The sequence below is a fragment of the Ips typographus genome, linkage group LG16, assembly GCF_016097725.1.
Source record: "Ips typographus isolate SLU linkage group LG16, UJ_Ityp_2.0, whole genome shotgun sequence".
Taxonomy (NCBI): domain Eukaryota; kingdom Metazoa; phylum Arthropoda; class Insecta; order Coleoptera; family Curculionidae; genus Ips; species Ips typographus.
In genome coordinates, this window is record NC_138437.1 from 4,914,928 (window position 1) to 4,934,362 (window position 19,435).

At 32.5% G+C, this 19,435-nt stretch overlaps 1 protein-coding gene across 4 annotated transcripts in view; it reads left to right on the plus strand.

Moving 5' to 3' along the window:
• Positions 1 to 19,435, plus strand: part of LOC145738821 (cytotoxic granule associated RNA binding protein TIA1) — a 106,925-nt gene that overhangs the window by 40,882 nt on the left and 46,608 nt on the right. For all 4 annotated transcript variants that reach the window (XM_081993897.1, XM_081993899.1, XM_081993896.1 and 1 more), the window contains exons 2-3: positions 5,989 to 6,021; positions 18,977 to 19,027. In XM_081993897.1, coding sequence (XP_081850023.1) covers positions 5,989 to 6,021; positions 18,977 to 19,027 — 84 coding nt within the window. The remainder of the gene's footprint in view (positions 1 to 5,988; positions 6,022 to 18,976; positions 19,028 to 19,435) is intronic.

Sequence of the window (19,435 nt, forward strand, 5' to 3'; positions counted from 1 at the left end):
TATTCTTAGATTAGAAGATAGACTTTTACTGACAACTGTCATACATCTCGGAAACGCCTTGTTTCGAAAACTGTGTTAAACTGTAATTATTGCAAATTCTAAGACATATTTTGACAGTTTTGACATTAGTGACAGATATCACGTGATTTTTAGAGGATAATTTAGCTAGGCAGTCACGTGATCACTGTCAAAATAACTGTCCTAAATTTCACAAACACGTTTTGTATCGAATAATGAAAGAAAACTTTTTTAAACCCTAATTTTTGCTTTTTAGCACAGTTTGACAGTCAGGAACAAAATTGCTTGTCAAACCTACTGGGAGTGAGAAAATGACAGTTTTAAGCACATTTTTGGAATCCTCATTCAATTTCCTATCAAATCACCTGAAAAACACTACAAAATTTGGTACAGTCAGGGAGAAAAGCGGTGTCAAAGTTTGAACTGCCAGAAACACAGTTTGAAAAGACAATCTGAGAAAATTGCCTGTAAAACCCACTTGTAGTAAGAAAATTACTGTTTAAGCACACTTTTGGAATCCTCATTAAATTTCCTATCAAATAACCTGAAAAACACTACAAAATTTGGTACAGTCAGGGAGAAAAGCGGTGCCAAAGTTTGAATTGACAAAAACGCAGTATTTGTAATTTACCAGTCAAATTTTCCTGGTAAAGTAAAATATTTATTTTACTGGGAATTTCCCCATAACTGAAAAAATATAATTACGTTCTGGGGGTATTTGCCTTTTGATAAATTGTACTCATCATTTTCACTACCATCCCTAACAAATTTACTGCTGTCGTAAAATTGTTTCGGATCCATTCGAAATAAAAAAACTTTATTACTGGTTATAGCTGCATGATGGCTCGTATTTGAAATAAAAGAGCTTCCAATAGGCTATTTTTTTAATCATCATATCGGAATTTTAAATATTTTACTAAAAAAAGTCCTTTATAAAACTGATATATAGCAGAATGTATAGACTTGCTTTGAATGATATATTACAGAGCTGTATATTTTTTCTGTATGTGCCTCAGTTTGAAATACTCTACAACATGCAGATTTTGTTGAGTTTGTCGACAAAATTGTTAACAGGACCTACTTCGAGACAGGTTTTATCTAGAGACGTAAAGAAACAAACACCCTTCCAACGAGGAAACATATTTTTTCTTTAATGTGCGTAAAGTATGTTTATCTTTATGGCTGTATAAAGCATTTCAGTGAAATTCAATTTTAAGGTAACATGGCACCTTCTCCCGGTTATAAATTTGACTTCTTACATACATGCTTTTAAGTTACCCGCCTGCTTTACAAGAGGTTATATTGCTATTTTTTGCGCAGACAGGGAAGAGTTTATAATGTTTAGAAGAACGTATTATAGTAATGTGTGTTTTAGGCTAAAAGCTTTGTTTGCAGTTTTTCGTCTTTATTAAAAAATACACTATTTTACGTATTTTTCACAAAAGGCAGTAAAGTTAGGAAATGTAAATGAGAATTTAACAGTAAAAATATTTGCCTTTTTACGTCCTTAATTCAAAAAGAATCTTGCTCCAGTTTTATAGTCTCGTAAATTATAAATTAATAAGTCAACATAATTCTTTACATTGTTCTTAACTAGCGTTGCAGAAGCTAAAGCGACAATAAGGAACGAGGCAATTAACCTCTGCAAAAATGGGAGCAAATTCTCCTATTTTTAGATCTTAACTTGACCTAGCTGCCTGAAAACTCTATTTTTATGTACTTTTATCTTAACTCCCTGTATACTCCAATACAAAACTTTTTCGAGAGTCGAAATTACCCTCGCAATTCGGCCAGATTGCGATACCAAGAAACAAAAATAAAAATTAAGAGTCTCTTTTTTTAGTATGATTAAATTAGGTTCTGTTCCCATCGCCCCCTTGTTCTTTGCTATTCTTTCTTCATTCCCTCCAGTTGGTTTTTGCATAATGTAGCTTTATCCTCGAACTTTCCCAATATTAACATTAAAATGTACGCGCCGGCAAATCGGGAACGGAATTGTGCCTTAAATTTAAATTAAATGTTGCCTAAACGTTTTTTTACAATTATTGTCCCTATATTTGAATTTTAAACGAAGTTTTTTTAGCTGTGGATTTTAAAGATTTTCGACAAAGTAGAACTGAAGGACGGATCGTTGGCAGAAAAGTTTTTCTGCTAAATTATCATTTTTACCTTTAATTCATATCTTTAGCAGTGATGAACAGCTTATTAAAATCAATTTCCTCAAAACTGGAAAGTATCATTGAAAATTACACAAACTTTGAAACTGTAATTAATTTTGAGTATCAAGTAATTTGCTATTAACGATTTTTTTGCTAACAATGCACAGGGTGTCTAAAATGTCAATATTGCTATAAAAAGTTAGTATTTTTGAAACTGTTTTATATCAGGTAAGGTAACAATAAATGAATTTGATTTAATTTTTCCTATCAAACATTCTGCATGTTTTGAGCTGGCTACACTGTAAATCCAACGTTACATTAGTGAAAAACAGTCATGTTATCATAAAAAGTTAGTTAAAACTGTGAAAACTTGCTAAATTAAATTTAGACAGTGATGACAGCTAAAATTGTAAAATACTTGCCACGTGATAGGAAAATGCAATTATTGAGCTGGCAACACTGTAAAGCAAAAGTAACACTGGTCAAAAACACGTGATCATAAAAAGGTAGATGAAACTGTAAATATTGTTAAAAGCTAAAATTGTAAAATACATGTCAGTGACCAAAGAATTAAATTCGAAAGCTGGCAACACTATAGAAGCTAGATCACACCTGTCAAAACCAAATTTAGACAGTTGTGATAGCTGAAATTGTAAATTACACTTACATTGCCGAAATTGCACTTTTGACCAGACTTTTTCCAGTTTTGCAACACTGTATAAATGCAGATATAGTTTATTTTGACAACACTGCCTTTAGCAACCATTTAAAAAAAATTGGCCACACTGGAAACATTTCATGCTGCATTAAAATGTTATCTTTGTGCTGTAAAGTAGGCTATTACTAGATGAATCGAATGACGTAATGATATACAGGGTGGTTTCATTTGAAATAGTGTACATTTTGGCCTTGTCCAGAATAATTCTTATCATTCAAGCAAAAAATCTAGTGCAACTTCCTACAGAATGTACATTTGTTTTTTTTTCTTGTAAGTAATTTGAAGACAATTTGAGTAATTTTGACTATTTACTTTGAATTATACTTGGAAAAAACAGACAAAAATTGGTTAGTTTAAGTAGTCATTAAGGTCTATTTCAGCTTGCCATGATTTTCACTGTTAACAGGGCTAGTTAACTTTTAAATTTATACTTTTACAGAATGATGGTAAAATTTTTGACTAAATTCAATGACTTCATACTGAATCACACTGTATGAAGATACATTTCCATCACATGAAAAACATTTCCTGTTTTTTATACTAAAATTTTTACTACACAAACTTTCCAAAATCTTACAAGAAAAATGAAAATGACAACGACAATATTTAAAACTTGTCAGAAGTATTGAATATTGACAAATTTTAATAACATTTCCAATAACACAAATTGCAAAAAAAGTTAATAAAAAATTCAGCAATTTATAGATTTTTACAATTACCCAATGGGTTAGATTTGAGAGTTACAATTGGTAAATCGCATTAGTTGATAAGCCAATTCAACTGAAAAAGTAAATAGTAGAGGGGTTTCTAGTTTAAACACAAATACGCATGATAAGTCAAAAATAAAACTCGTTCCTCCCGTTTAGGACATAATCGGATCAAACTATACTCATTTATATTTATAAAATATATTTCCGAAACTTATATAACGTTATTTATAACCTCAATAAATTAAACAATATTAATTCGTTTGTTATAAATAAATTCAAAATCCGGTCAATTTGCAAGCGCTTCCTATATATTGATTTGGTTTTAAGGCTTAAAGACTAAACATTTTCACATCCATAAATAATAAAGCAATTTTTATATAATAAAAGGTGTATCATCACCCTCTAAATTGTGCACAAGCTGTACATTTAGTTTCGAGCATAAATGCAGTGCTTTATTTAGGCTTTTGCTGTAAATACAAAGTTGTGACACATTTCATGAAATATAGATTATTCCAGCATTAATCCTCCTGTCAGTGTAAAATTTGTTCGTATACATTTTTAAATTTAAAAAAGTCAACCTAGAAAGATGTCCTTTTAGTAATAAAGAATCCGGTGCTATAAGCTAGCAAGTTTCCGTGCTTTAGAGGTATAAATAATAAATTAATAGGAGATGTAACTTTTTGCCTGAGTGTAATCCAGCGGGGTAAAAACTTTTAATACAGAATGGCTGCCGAGTAGCCTTAAAAATTAATACCCAACCAAAAGTAAAATTGCACTGTGTCCTCTTTTAGCCTTCTAATTTAATAAGGGACTGGGTATCATCACTCTTCTTGCTTACTTTTACATAATACGAATTTTTAAATGCTCAGTTACAGTTATAGACACTGTGATAAATGAGGATTGATTTTATAAAAGAAGTTTAGTCCAGACATATTTATTATCTCTATAACAACTTAAAACTTTGATCCCCTCGAATTCTTTTCACAAACTTTAAAAAGTGTGAGTTTTCTCCGAGTATCGTTTTAAAATGGTTTATAGAAAGTTCGCAGATGTAGTGGAAAATTTTAGAAGTTATTTTAGCTTTGCGACTGAGAAAAGTATGTTTTTGTTTCGAATACTGTATGTAACCAGATATCCTTGTAGTGTAGCGTTTATATCAAATCCCTACACCAGTTTGATATAATTTTATTTAACTAGCGCATCGATCCCTGTTCAATGTTAAATACATTTTGTATATGATACAAAAAGGCCAAGCGAATAAAAGTAAACCGAATCGATATCCGCAGTAAGATATCTGCAGTAATACAGAACAAAGCAGGGTGTATTATCGCAGTGTTGGGTTCAGTTCTGTTACGAAAAGAGAATTATTACATGTGCTATTTAGAGACTTTGACAGTGGGTTAATCTATTTGAGATTTGATGTATGACGGCTTAATTTAATACGCTCTGCCGGCCGTTTATGAAAGTGAGCAGTCTTTCTGAAAATTGATGTTCTCAAACTAACAAAAAAACTTTAGTGTTTCCCTTAAATCCATAAAAGCATTTTCACGGAAACTAGCAATTTCCAAGTTCACATTTTCCTGTAAATAATTTATTATATTACTGATTGTAGTAGAAACATATTTACATTACCGATTCTAGGGTAATTGGACTTTTCAGAAAGTCATCCTTACCTATAATTTGCTGATGTTTTATTCTTCCTTTGTCCCGTAGAAAAAATTTACGCGACGTTTCTAAACCAACACAACTCAAATAAAATATCTCATTAAAACTTGAGACTCTGATAAAATATCGTGGCACACCCTACTCTCAATTTTATCTCATTTAATGTCACGTGAAACGACTTTTATTAATAGTGTTTAATTACAAAACCACTTTAATCCCAACAGACCTTAAAACTCCTAAACAATAATTGAACTATACATATTCGTGAATTTAACGAAAACCCTTCATTAGAAAATCAATGGGTGCAGTTAATTAGTCAGAGCATCGATCACTCATCGTTATCTAGAACGATACAAATATAGACGTAGTGTGACTCGTTTTGAATATCACATGTGATTTGCTAAAGTACAAAAATACAGAAAGGCATCCAGAACCGTTTTAAAAAAATTCCTTGTTAAATTATTTATTGTTTTTATTGCTTTTTCTAGAATTACTTTAAAAATGCCTCTAAACTAACTAAAAAGTTGCCTGTAAAATCATTTTTTTCACCGTCCAAAATTAAGTTGATTTTCACGCTAATAGTATTTGTATTGGTGCAAATAATTGACATTTGTGTCGTCATATCAATTTTGCTTGAATTTCGACATAAGCTTGTACCATACACTGCTTTAAATTGTTTAATTTTGTGATATGCTAAAATTACCTTAATGATTTTCAGGTGACTATGAGTGACAATGGCAGTAAGATTATGGTAAGTATATTACTTCAATAATTTACTTTTACAGGTAAATATTATACAAGGTCTTTTGTGTGACCGATATTTTAGAAGGCGATTCTTCAGGTATTTTAAAGGTAAAAAGTCTGTATAGGAATGGGTAAGTCCTTACTTATCAAGCTACATGAGCTACGAGCTACATGAAGTAATTTGGAAAGTCTCAGTTTCCAGTTTTTTGTTTATACCTCGGAAACTGTGTGTTCTACCGACATGATCACTCTATATAAAGCTAAATTTGCTACAAATTTTACTCAGTCAAGTTTTTCGATATCTTTTAAAGTTTTTGAAATATCTGCTCTTGAATGTCTGTAAGCCTAACAGACGCCACGTTGCGACTTTCTAGAGTGGACATTTTAAAAACTACACAAGATACCAAAGAACTTATTCTTATTTAAAAAGCGTTTTATTGCATTTCTGATCACAGTTTGAGTTAAGTAAGAGTTGTTTAATGGAAAAATGCTGTACGTCCCTGGACTTTTTGATCAATTTACTGGCTTCACAACAAATTTCAGGGCCGTAACCCCCAGATTTCAAAAATACTGACTGAAATTGTGTTTCACTGCATTTCATCTGACATTTTTGTTGGTAATGGTTACAGTTTCCGTAAACTAAGGTTTGTTTAAAAAAATGCAGTATGTCTCTCGATTTCAAAGTAAATTTACTGGTTACACAGCAAATTTCAGTGCCGTAACACCCATATTTCGAAAATACTGTCTGAAAAGGCGTTTTATTGCAATTCTGACTTTTCTTCATTTTCAAAATGATTTATCACATTTGAAGTTGTTTATAAAAAAATGCTGTACATCTCTGGACTTTATGATCAATTTACTGGCTACACAGAAAATTTCAGGACCGTAACCCCCAGATTTCGAAAATACTTCAAAATTGCAGACGTTCAAGAGCGAATATCTTGAAAACTATAAAAGATATCGAAAAAACTAACTAAAAAAGTACATAACTTTTTACCTTTAAAATACCTAAGGAAAAGCCCTCTAAAATATTGGACACTGTATACAGTAGAGTACAGTATAGGTAAATAAATAAAAATAATAATTTATTTATGTATATACAAAACATAATAATCATTCTCAACACGTAATAGTATTAAAAGGAACGTGTTGTGATGTGATATTATGTTTAAAATTATTTACATAGAATTTTTTTTTAAATTTTAACTGTTTTATGTACAGGTGTTTCAATGGTGTCTTTTTACAATTTATGATATATTATTAGAAAACCAAACATTTAGTATATTAATAACTTACTGATTTAATTAGTGTAATTGAAAAACAGTAAGACAATATGCCATCTTAATTATTAGTAGACAATTATCATATTTATCTTAATAGTCCTAAAACTTTGATAACATACATAAAAATACGATTTTTCTAGTTATTTTCTATTATTCTGTAATGTTAGTAATGGGACTATTAAGTAAGACAAAAACCTAAATAGGACAGTCTTTAATTAGCTTTTAGGAAGGATGGCTCTTTATGGTTAATTTTCTTCCCGAAATGTGTTGCAACCAATTTTTAGCAGTTAAATATAAATGCTGCCCACATATTTTGTCCTATTCCCATTAGTTGTATTTTTCTCAAAAATCTTTCCATCTATCAGTGTACTGTACTAGTCAAGGTATTATGTCACGTCTCAAAAAAGTATTTCTGCAGATGTGCATGATTTTTCAGGTTTTCCAGACTTTCAAATATTCAGATGATTACTTAATTTTGTATATACTCACTTCATCCGCACTACCAGGATTCCTAGTAAACGTTAAATATTTTCACACCGTTTCCTCAAATCTAAAATACATACAGTTTTGTTAACTTAAAACTGTTAAGAAACATTATATTGTGTGCCAACATGGGAAAGCAAACATAAAACAAACGCTTGCATAAAATAACTTACTTACCTCAAGTAGTTGTTATTTCTGAAAACATTACTCGAGATAAAGGAGGAGTTATATACAGGGCGTTGAAACAAAATAATTTTTATACATACCAGGTGTATCATTAGAGCGAGGAGTATATTATGTTTTGCTTATTGGGACACCTTGAATACTCTTAATAATCGTTACTCTTTACTGGTGACCTAGTAATTGTATTTTATTCTTACCATGATATCTGGTAATTAAATCCACTATTGTGTTGAAAAAAACAACAATTGGAAAATCATTACATAATTATTGTGGTGGTTGTATAAGTAAGTAAATTTACTCGGCATAATAAACCAACAAATGTTAATGAACAAAATGAATTTTTCAACATGCAATCTTGTTGGCGTAATAATAAAAGTACAATCATTAAAGTAGTGCAATAATAAACATTTCTTGTGAAATACCTGGTTTATTACTTAGGTTGCACATTGCGTGTTGGAAGTTAAAAAAGCAATTATGTGGATTTCACTAGTTTTTGCCAATATACTCGTGTGTTTGTGACAGTACCTTAAATTCTTTAGACAAATGCCCGCTGACTAACCAAAAACCCCTTATCCTGAATAGCTGTTGGAGGCAGTTAGGGTGTTTTCAGTTTAACAAAGCTTGGGTATTGTATTTGCCATTTGCACAGGTCGAGCCGACTCGAGGGCAAATTATAGCCCTGAGTTTACCCTAAAGTTCTTTTAGCATTTTTGAAAACCTTCCAAAATTTGTATGTGGTATTACTGCAAGGGTTCGGAGTTTTAATGTGGAGAGGGAGCAAAGCTTTTAATTTTTAAGAATTACTTTGGGGGTAGTTTAATGGGGGTTTATGTCGAAAAACCATTCACGTTTGTTCCTTTTTGGAAAGGCTAACTCGTTAAATTACTTTAATCTCCATAAATATTTTTATTATAATTACCTTTCAGGGTATTCACTAAATCTCCATCTCAACAATCATATCATTAAAGAGCGAAAAAAACACTTGTAAACTCATTATCTCTAATTTTATCGAGCACAATAGAGTGTAAATGGTTTATCAATGATTGGGATATTTAAAAGGCATTCCCCAAAAACCAATTATCAAGTTGTTAGCGCGAGACGTAATTGAAAAATTCCCCCGGATGACAAATTCGCCCGAATTGTTCCTGGAAAAAATAAAGAGGTCTTGTCAAGCGAAAAAGCTACCGAGTCTTCTTATAGATTAGAGTAAACTCCGTTAAATTGCTGAGGGCGTCGGTAAGGAAAAAATAATATTTTATTCTTTTTGGAATACTAAATTAGGGTGGCCTATTAATTTCTACTGAGGGGTTACTGAGTTGGGGGAAATTTAAACATCTTATGTCTTTCTTCCTGTATCACAATGTGTCAACATTTTGATTCAATTATAAGGTCTTAGACGTTTAGGTTGGTTAGGTGCAATTTAAAGTTGTACATTATGCATTATGTGTTCTTATATTAGCAGGAATTTCATTTTTGTTCAGTAGCAGCAATTCACGATTTTGTTCCTGACTCTCTTTTCAAATTGTGTTTCTGGCAGTTCAAATTGTACCATCGTCTTTCTCTCTGGTTGTACCAGATTTTTTAGCGTTTTATCGTTTTATCAGGTTATCAGGTGACAAAACGTGATTTTTGACAGTGAACACGTGACCGCCTAGCCAAATTATCCTACTAATGTCAAAACTGACAAACTTTGCCTAGAAGTTGGAAGAATTATAGTTTAACACAGTTTTCGAAACAAGACTTGTTTCTGAGATTTATCACAGTTATTTTGACGATTGTCGGTAAATTACTGGTAAACCATATAAAAAAGTAAAAAATCTTAATTGTTTCTAACTTACCGTTGACTGACCATAAAGCGTGTTAAACTAACTACAAGAAGACCATCAATTCTTGGACCATCAAAGAGCTTATTTTAATTTCCATTTCTTTTCGCAGCAGTTTTCCATAGAAAAAAGACAAAGAGAACCTTCCAGACGTCACTATATCAACCACCTAATAACCGATGCAAATTGTTTTGTCAAGTTGCCCGGAAAAACGACTTTAAAAGAAGATGTGGTTTGATATATTCGGGGAAGGTTTTGTCAGCCGGTATCGGATCGATTCCCGCAATACGAAACTCGTGTTTTGAATTTAGACCAGATGTTTGGGATATAAAAATATAGAGGAGAATAAGGTGATATTGTGGCGGTAAATGGTCTGGAAATTAAAATTGCCTAAATGTGGTTTGAAAACAAATAACAAATTACTGCACACTATACTAAACTGGATAAACGTTGTTGTACTTAGTCAATTTATAGTAGTTGGTCTAGTTTGGAAATGCTGTCCGTTGCCTGCCGGATTAATTAAATATAATGACCAACTACTAGCATTGAGTGGAATGCAAATATAGCCACAATCCTACCTTAGTTGTTTTAAAAGATCTCAGTCGGAAAACGAAACAGTTTCCCAACATAAACGACCTCGCTCTTGAATGAATTTTAAGTGGTGCTTCTGGATATTGGAAAGTAATAAATACCGGAAGATTAACTTCAAATCAAGTTAAATAAATGGGAAAGCAACACACGATTTGAGAAGTAAAAGGGAGAATGACGGGAGAGGCAACTTTACAATATTTAACAAGACAAAAGACATGATGGTTATCGATATTGCTGATATTTTTCAATTACAGAATTGGCTAAATTGAGCTATTAAAGAAGTTGTTCTGATAATAAAGTTTGAATAATTCAATGCGAAAGTCAATGTTTTCTTTGTATAATAATCGATTTTGTATGAATAATAAAGCCGTTTTACTTTCGATTGTTTCATGAATAAGCACTGCTATTTCGACTTCTGAAAATAATAGTCCCGTTTATTTTAAATCAATACCGACCCACTGAAGAAATAATTAGCACCTAATGGAAAGTTTGAAGCCCTTTTACTGAAGTAATGACTTGTTGGAAGGTATTAGGGGTTAAATCTGTCAGGGATTTTTAACTTCTTGCCATTTTTATTAGGATTGACAGGCGACAAATCTCTGGAGGAAAGGGATCAAAAATGTTTGAGCGCGAAGGACCAAATGGAAGCCGTTAAGACTTTTTATATATCCTTGGTTTGGCTTTAACAGATAAAATGATTTAGGTGTACGTCACGAGCTGATTTTTTTGCTCCCGGAAATAATAGCTTTTTGTTTCTCTGGGACACTTTCCCCTGTAATATGGTAAGGTTTATCACTTCCCATCAGAACTGTAAAATTTATATAGGTACTTCCGATTTTTACGTTCACGCCTGTTTGTATACGAAACCGAGATATTTGCTAGGCATTCCACTGTAATAATTAAAGCGCCACAACCAATTTAATAATTTTACCTTTTGCATAACCAAATTACGGTGCTTATGTGAACTATTTCATTCATCTAAACCCTTAGGTTGGAAACAAGCCTCCAGTTGACCCTGAATTTACTCGCTAAATTACTAAAGCAGCCTTTATTCAATCATAGGTACATTGTCAAATATGCACTCAGTTTGGAATACTGGTAGCTATATGTGAGCGATTTGTTGAGGTATTAAATTCAACTAAGTTGAACAATTCAAGTTTAAATAGGTTTTACTACTATTGTGTTGTTTGGTATAAAAGACACACAAACTTCAACTTCAAATGAAATTTAAAACAACAATTACTCAGTACAATATGTAATATTTTTCTGGACTGGTTATTGGAACAATCCCCTTACACAACAAATACTCTAACCAGGTCAAGTGGTAGTCAGCTCAAGCCCCAATGAATTAGGGTAAGATAGATAGAGCTTTTAGTGTTTCAAAGGGGAGAAGTATGCTATTGACATTTTATTGGTTTCCTCCTTATTGATTTGTTTGATCACTTTATTGTTACACATTCAAGCGAATTCAATAATATTTCAAGATATTTCTCTAACTGGGTGATTTTAGTATTAATTGTGATTTGTGCACTGTTTTTCCCATTCTAGAGCAGAATTGTCTTGAAACATCTATATTACTCTAAAAATACCGGGAAAAGAACAATGTAAAACATAGTATGCAATAAAATCACAAAAACGGAGGAAAACTAAAACTGGTGGGGCTCTAGAACTATCAAATTACAGCACGAAGTGTGCTTTTCTTTATTTAATGAAGTCAAATATTCGCTAAAACTGTTCCAAAACCAGGATATCCTAAACCCTTGTCTTGATAAACGGTAACTTTTGTTGTGCGCATTTGAAAAGCTTAAAGAAGTTTTATCTCGCATTTAGAAGATTTACAGTCACGAAATCTTTTAGAAACCGCCACGTTTAGAAACCAATTTATGCATAAACATCAAGATTATACTAGTGATAATGATGAAAGATACGTCAAGGAAGTAGTGTTTTGAGGAAGTTCGGAATTTTTTAGGGTTTTACTTGAAGTATCAACGTCAATTATATAAATTACCTATCGCTAGATTGCTCGTACTATAAAAGTGCATCAAAAGCGTCTCTGCAAATGCGTACGAATCTTTCCACATTTTCCTCTAATTTAATAATCTCAACGTGACTTTTCCACAGTTTTTGTGCTTTCTGGCTTTTACTTGCGAAAGACCTTAGCAGATAAAGCGCGCCTGATGAGCACGATTATTTGTCAACGTGATGGCCCGCAAAACATCATGAGACCGTAAAATATGGGAAACCTCTGTCCGTTAGCAAATCGAACAGTTCGTTTGAACCTAATTGAACAATCTTCCACAATTGACTGAGTTATTAGAATTTGACGAAGTTTGCATCTCACTTTTTGTCATTAGTCATAGGCATCATAGACGTTCCAAACAATCTTCTACCAATGTAAAAATTGATTTTCTGGTTTAAATTAAAAACTGGGAAAACCACAAAAAGCTTGAAACAAAAATCTATTTTGTTAAGTAAATTAAGCTCTTGAATAAATATAATCTTTTTCAAGGACTTTTCGTGTTTATGCTACCCTGGTATTCTTTCTTGATGTTCTTGGTTTGCTGGAGCTTTTCGAGCTTTTGACTGGTCTTTTCAGCAATCTTTTTGACTAATTTTTCCTCTTTTATTAGCTGTTGAATTTGATGATTTCTGCAACCTAACTAGTGGTAAAAGACTTGATATTTACTTTGTGCATGATTTAGTTCTGCTGAAAGAATTCTGGATTGCTGTGTTTAGAAGTATCTGATGAAAGCAAGGTCTAAGACATCACTTTAACTTTTTCTTCTTACTGTTTCCAGCTTGGCTTTCTAAACATAAAATATTATTATCTATGAATTTACTTAGGGTTGACATTTGTGTTCTTCACTCATCTCAGATTTCTTACTGTACCATTATTTCCGTAGTAATAACATTTTTAATATAGCTTTTTAGCAAATAATTATATTTTGCTCCACTTTCCCGGTTTAACAAAATGCAATACATATTAACATAATGATTAATTAAATTTGATGTCAAGCTCAGAGTTTCATGACTAGCTTTCGCAACGCCATTGAAAATTACTAGCATGTGAAGTTGGCGGTTCGTTTATTCCTGATTAGTTTTCATGACCATATATGATTTCAATCATAGCTGCAATTTAAAAGGGAAACCAGGAAGTAATTAGAAAGATTCGTTTTTTCTGATAAAAATGTGAAAAACTAATATTTTTACTTCAAATTGGTGACAATTCATTAAATCTTCATGCTGAAATATTTACGTGCTTTGTTTTCAAGACTTTACATCAACAGAACTTGATAGAATCGACAAATAAAAGTCACCAAATTCTCTTCAAGACAAGTAATTAACACAGTGGCGCGTATCCTGTTGTTTGTCGATCGATCCTACGTAAATATTAGTTGATTTGTGAGTGTTGAACTCAACACAAAACGTAAGCGGTAAATTGAATACGGAACATTTTGAGAGTTTATAAAGGATTTAATGGGATTAAGCTTTAATCTTCAGCTAAAGTATACACAGAGGGAATTGTTTAGTAGCGAGTCGACGGATTTTTAGCGGAACTAGTCCTTTGACAAGGATATTTGCGCGCTGTTCTCGAGAATGTTTAAATTTTAGATTGAGATTAATTAGTTGATAACTTTGCTTGCCTTTGATGAGTTCTGGAACCTAAAGTAATCAAAATGCAGAAGCGCTTTGATAATGCAACTTTTTCTATCAAGCTTTTAGTGAACATATTTTTGCCACATCCAAACGATACAAAAAAATCTAGGTCAATTTGTTGGTATTGGTTTTGCTGCAGGTGCAAGTGCAATTATTTAAGGTGAAATCCAATTTAGAACAAATTAAGTCTTATTTTCTGGTAAATTAGAGAACGAACAGTGTTCGTTTGTTTGTAAATATTCCCAAGCCGGCCCTAAGTTCGGTTGTAGCGTGTTGTACCCACGAAAGAGAAACTTTTATCGCCATTCATAGGACATTACTCAAGGCCCCTGGAAATGTAAATTATGCTTTTTATTGGCAGTGGCACGATATTTCATGGTGCACTTTGGATGCAAATATATGAAACATGAAGATATTTTATGATTACTTTAAATTTTATTACTATAAATGTAAGAAACGACTTTATAAGCCACTCCTAAGTACGGTTAAATTCGAATGTAAATTGCTTAAAAATATTTCGGTCAAATCTAAGGGACGAAAAGGATTTGCGGTCCTTAATCGCGTTGAAAATCTGGCGATTAAATCCAAAAATATTAGCTACGTGCATGTGACGTGAATGGTGGATGTACAAATTTAAAGTTATGGCGAGCTAGGGGTGCCTAAGGATTAAACTAACCTCTCTATAAATCAGGACTGGTGCATCGCAGAGAGTGGAGAAGCCCCAAGAATAAATTATTATCTTCTGACAGTCTATATACTTTTGGGAAATAATTCTTAATGCATCCAAACTAGCTTTAATGAACTTCGGTACCTACATCCAGCTTATATGTTCAAAAATTACTTTCAAGTAATAATCCAGCCAGTAATTACTAAGCAATTAATATTGTACGGCTTTAAATTGCCTGCTTATTTCGCTTCAGTCATTTTGCGGTTTAGGTTTAACCTACTCGTTTTGTTTTAATTGAATTTAATAAACCTTTAACAAGCCCTGTCAGTATTTAAATTAGTACGTCAAGCTGTTATTATCTTTATTACAGCTTGGATAAATTTATTAAAATATCCACACTACTAATGATTTTTTTTATCAAAATTATTCTGATAATTAGTAAAGTTTGGATGATAATATGACCGTAAAGAAAGGTTTATGAGTTTTAGTTAACTACCACTTCATTTATAACTCTTCCCACTTAGGAGTTTAAGAGATTTCTCAGATGTTTTGTTTAATGTCTATAAAAGCTGGCTTTTTATGACCCACAGTATTATTAATAATAAAAAATATTACCAACATTTATAATGCATCTAAAGTTTATGGTAACTAAAGACTTAAATTGAATATGGTAAGGGTACAAAACCATATTACTTCGTCTCTGGATCAGGTATTTTCTACACTTCTGCAGCTTGTAGCATTGTCCTTTTTACGTGACTTCATCTACGTTACTAACTGTTTGAGATTCCTTTTCTAGTTTGATGGAGGCTCTAAAGTTTGAAAGCGTGGTGATGGGTTATATAGAAAATTTCGGGTAAATGTCACTTTCTGGCAATATTATATCATCACAGTTAGTTTTTTGACTGAGTCTCTCGATTCTCAACTAGTTTCTAGAAGTTCAGTAAGTACCCCTTAACCAAGTAGACATTGTACTGTTTTCATGCCCCAGTAACTTTCTCCATTTTGTATGTAAACGTTAACCAAACGGATTATTCGTCCTACAACTAAGAACGTACTGATGTGGCAAAAGCTCCAAAATTAACAACTCATATAAATATATTCCTTTATTAATCTACTAAACCCATATATTTAGCACTCGTTCAATCAAAGTTTGTTTTTGAGTGAAACCCCAGCCTAAGTAACTGATGGTATTTTTACATTCTGCTACTTAGATTAGTTAATTTTTGTTCACTTTCAATAGTCGTTTTTGAGATATTGATTAACACATATTTGAAAGGCTAATAGCACATAATAGCAGGCATTGTTTGAAACCTGTTTTTTAAATCATTTTTACTTTCCAAATACAATATCCTGTCTTAGGTGACATTTGCGAGAAACTATCTGAGATACATATTAGGATAATAAATAGTTTATCTACAACCAGATGGCTAATATCAAAATGGATAATGAGCTTTGGAATGGAAGTAAAAATACAAGTAATGTATGGATGTGTCCTATCTCCGCTCTGATTCAATCTTTGAAAGATCATGCAGAGAGTACTAGAGGAAAAAACATATTCGGTATGCAGACGACACCATACTTATTGCCGTAACTTTAGAAAGGTTGATCAAGTAGTCACGAGCAACGAAGACAGCTGCCTTACCTACCTTAAATATCAAAAGACCAAATTTAGACCATCACAAATTCAGTTCAGTAACAGGAAAACCTATGGATCAACGGATAGATGGAACTAGTACAGAAAGTTGGTATGTCATGCCGCGTGATCGTGACAATTTAAATTCGTAGGTGGCAACACTGTGAAGTTAATCTGATCCCTGTAAACAACAGTCATGTAACCTGGAAAATATCATCTTTAACCTGAAACAGACTTTTGAGATGATGATTTGAAGATGACGTTTTCCAGGTCGTATGGCTGTTGTTAGTCTGCAATACAGTGTTGCCCCCTGCAAATTTTAATTCAGCTTGCTCATCTGTTTTGTAACTTACTGACTTTTCAAGGTGAAAAATGACATTTTCCAGGTCACATGACTGTTGTTGACAAGTTACAATTTAACTTTACAATGTTGCCAACTTCAAATTTAAATTGTCACGATCACGTGACGTTCAGCTTCCAACTATCTACTATATTCTATGGATGGACGGAACTATTACAGAAAGTCGCTAAGTACAAGTACTTAAGAACAACTGTTAATGAAGGAGAATTGAGCAAATCATATTTAATAGAATGAGAAGTATGTTATTCAGTGAAGATCTTATCTTAACTTACAACTTAAATAGAGTTCTGGACGTTAAAGACAAATATAAGTAATTTGCTAAAGGCACTTAGGATGTAATCATATATAAGGATCTTAAGAATAAGTTGGGTAGACATACTGGGAAGAATGAGAAACGAAAGGAAAAGGGAAATATTGAACACAATTAAAATAAGGAAGCTGGAAAATCTTGGCCACGTGATGAATGGAGAGAAATACGTATTGTTGCAGAATATTATGAAGGGAAAAAAACAGGGAAAAAGGAGCAGATGAAGAAGACATTTTTCCTGGTTAAATAACCATAGAAACTGGTTAGTTCTTTGCAGTTTAGAGCTGCAGCATCAGCAGATGATAGCCAACCTTCTCAGAGGAGATGACAATTGAAGAAGAAGAACTATCGGGCATTGCCAGAAATTCTAAAAGAAAATTTACTTAATCTGCTATTGTATTTCTGTGAACAAACGTTTTGTACATTTTTAGAGCATTTAAGTGCCCTTTGCAGTATCATCTGTTCTGTTGTATACACTAGTGGATATTGCTGTCAGGAAGTTTTAAAACAACTGACTGATCTAAAGACAATTTGACTTGGTGTCACATAGAGGATATGCAGATATTTTGAGGCAGTGTGTGGAGCACCATTCAAACTGAGTGTAAAAAAGGTAAAATAACTAATATATTATATGAATATACATTGGAGAACATCAAATAGCTAAAGTGTTATCTAAAAGTAATATTTAAAAGGAACCTGTACATAAAATAGTAATCATGCAAAGTTTCATGATAGCGTCCTTTTATTTAAGTCCGTTACCAACTTTTCCATAGGAAAACACAAAAGCACCCTGAATACACCACTGCACAATTCCATCCCGATTCACGTCTCCCCTCTCTTGTTTATATTTACTCGGCGAGCCCGAAATGGCACAAAGCAACGCTACAACACGGTTCTAAACTGCACAGATCCGTCCCAATAAACTTTCAGCATTTTCTTGTGCTCTCGATTTTCTTCTAACTTGTTTCGATTTTGGATGATAATTATTTTTCCAAATTTGAAGGCTGGGCTTTGGCATCGTTTTGCACTTTGACGTCACCATAGAGGCGTCGTCTAGCGCCCAATGTGCGTTCTCTGAGGGAGTGGCAAAGGTTCATTTTCATCTTTTTATGCCATTCAAATTCAATGGGTGGTACTTACAATCCTGCGCTGCCAAAGATTTATCTGTCTGCTACATTTGTTTATTCAGGCTTCTGGTTGCTAAATTCCCTTTCGGTTGTTGTCCTTTAATACTTTTTAGAGCGTCACCCAACTAAACTGATATTTTCCAAAACAAGTTGAAAATGTGAGTGATTTGCATATTTTCAAATCAGTCAGAGGCAACAATTAAAAAACAAAATTTGTATGATTATGATATACAAAATAAAAAAAAAAAACATACACAAGAAAAAAAACATGTGAGAAGATGGAGAAGGTTTGCAAAGCACAGTCTTACAGAGTGTGAATAGTAGCAAACAATTTTAAAATGTTAATAAACAAATCTGACAATAAAAAATTTGTCTACTACAGCATCAAAAGAAGTGTAATAATTCCTGTACTTTTCTGTATCGATTAGTCAAACCAGTGCGCTATGCTACCGCCAGATGCCGTAAAAGCAGAACCGTGTTTTCCCATTTTATCTCTCCCTCCAACCTCCAATCAAAATTCAAATAATGTATGCACAATATTATGAAATTTCCAAGGAAAAACAAACTAAAAGAAACACACCCGTATTAAATAAACTTTACATAAGTTTGTTTTAACAAGCTACCTAAGCAAAACAAATTGTTCTTTCCACAAGACATGATCCCGTATGCCACAGGCTACGTTTGCTCCAACCTAATAAAAAGTCAGGTAAAAGTAAATGAAAAATAATGAAGTTTTAAAATTATTTTCTCGTATATAAGAACGCAACTTTTCATATTTTCTCGGTCTGTTGAAAATTAAAAACAAATATAAACTTTTACCGTTTAAAACATTATTTATTATTTCTAGGTTTTGTCCTCTGGCAACAACAACTCCCTACCGTACGTCGAGCATTATAAGGTAAGCAAAAGTTTCTTCGTTCGACACAATTCTATTTTTCTTACTAATAATTTTTTTTCTGTTGGCAAAATAATATACAATTCAATTTCAACACTCAGATACAAAATACAAAACTGAACTAGTTGTCCATATGAAACAGTTTTGTCCCACAAATGTAACGAAAGAAATGTAGATTTTTTTTAGAGAACCACTACTTTTTACTTTATTCTGAAGTTTTTATTTAGTTACTAAATTGTTTGAAAAATAAAAAATCAGTTCAGTGAAGTGAGGTTTACAGATTGGCGGTTGCAAACGATAAGGGGAAACAAATTTTCGATTCACTTATTTGGCCATTTTGATGACAATACCTAACCATTTTACTTCACTGAGTTGTTCATTGAATATATTTTTGATAATATGGTGTAGTAA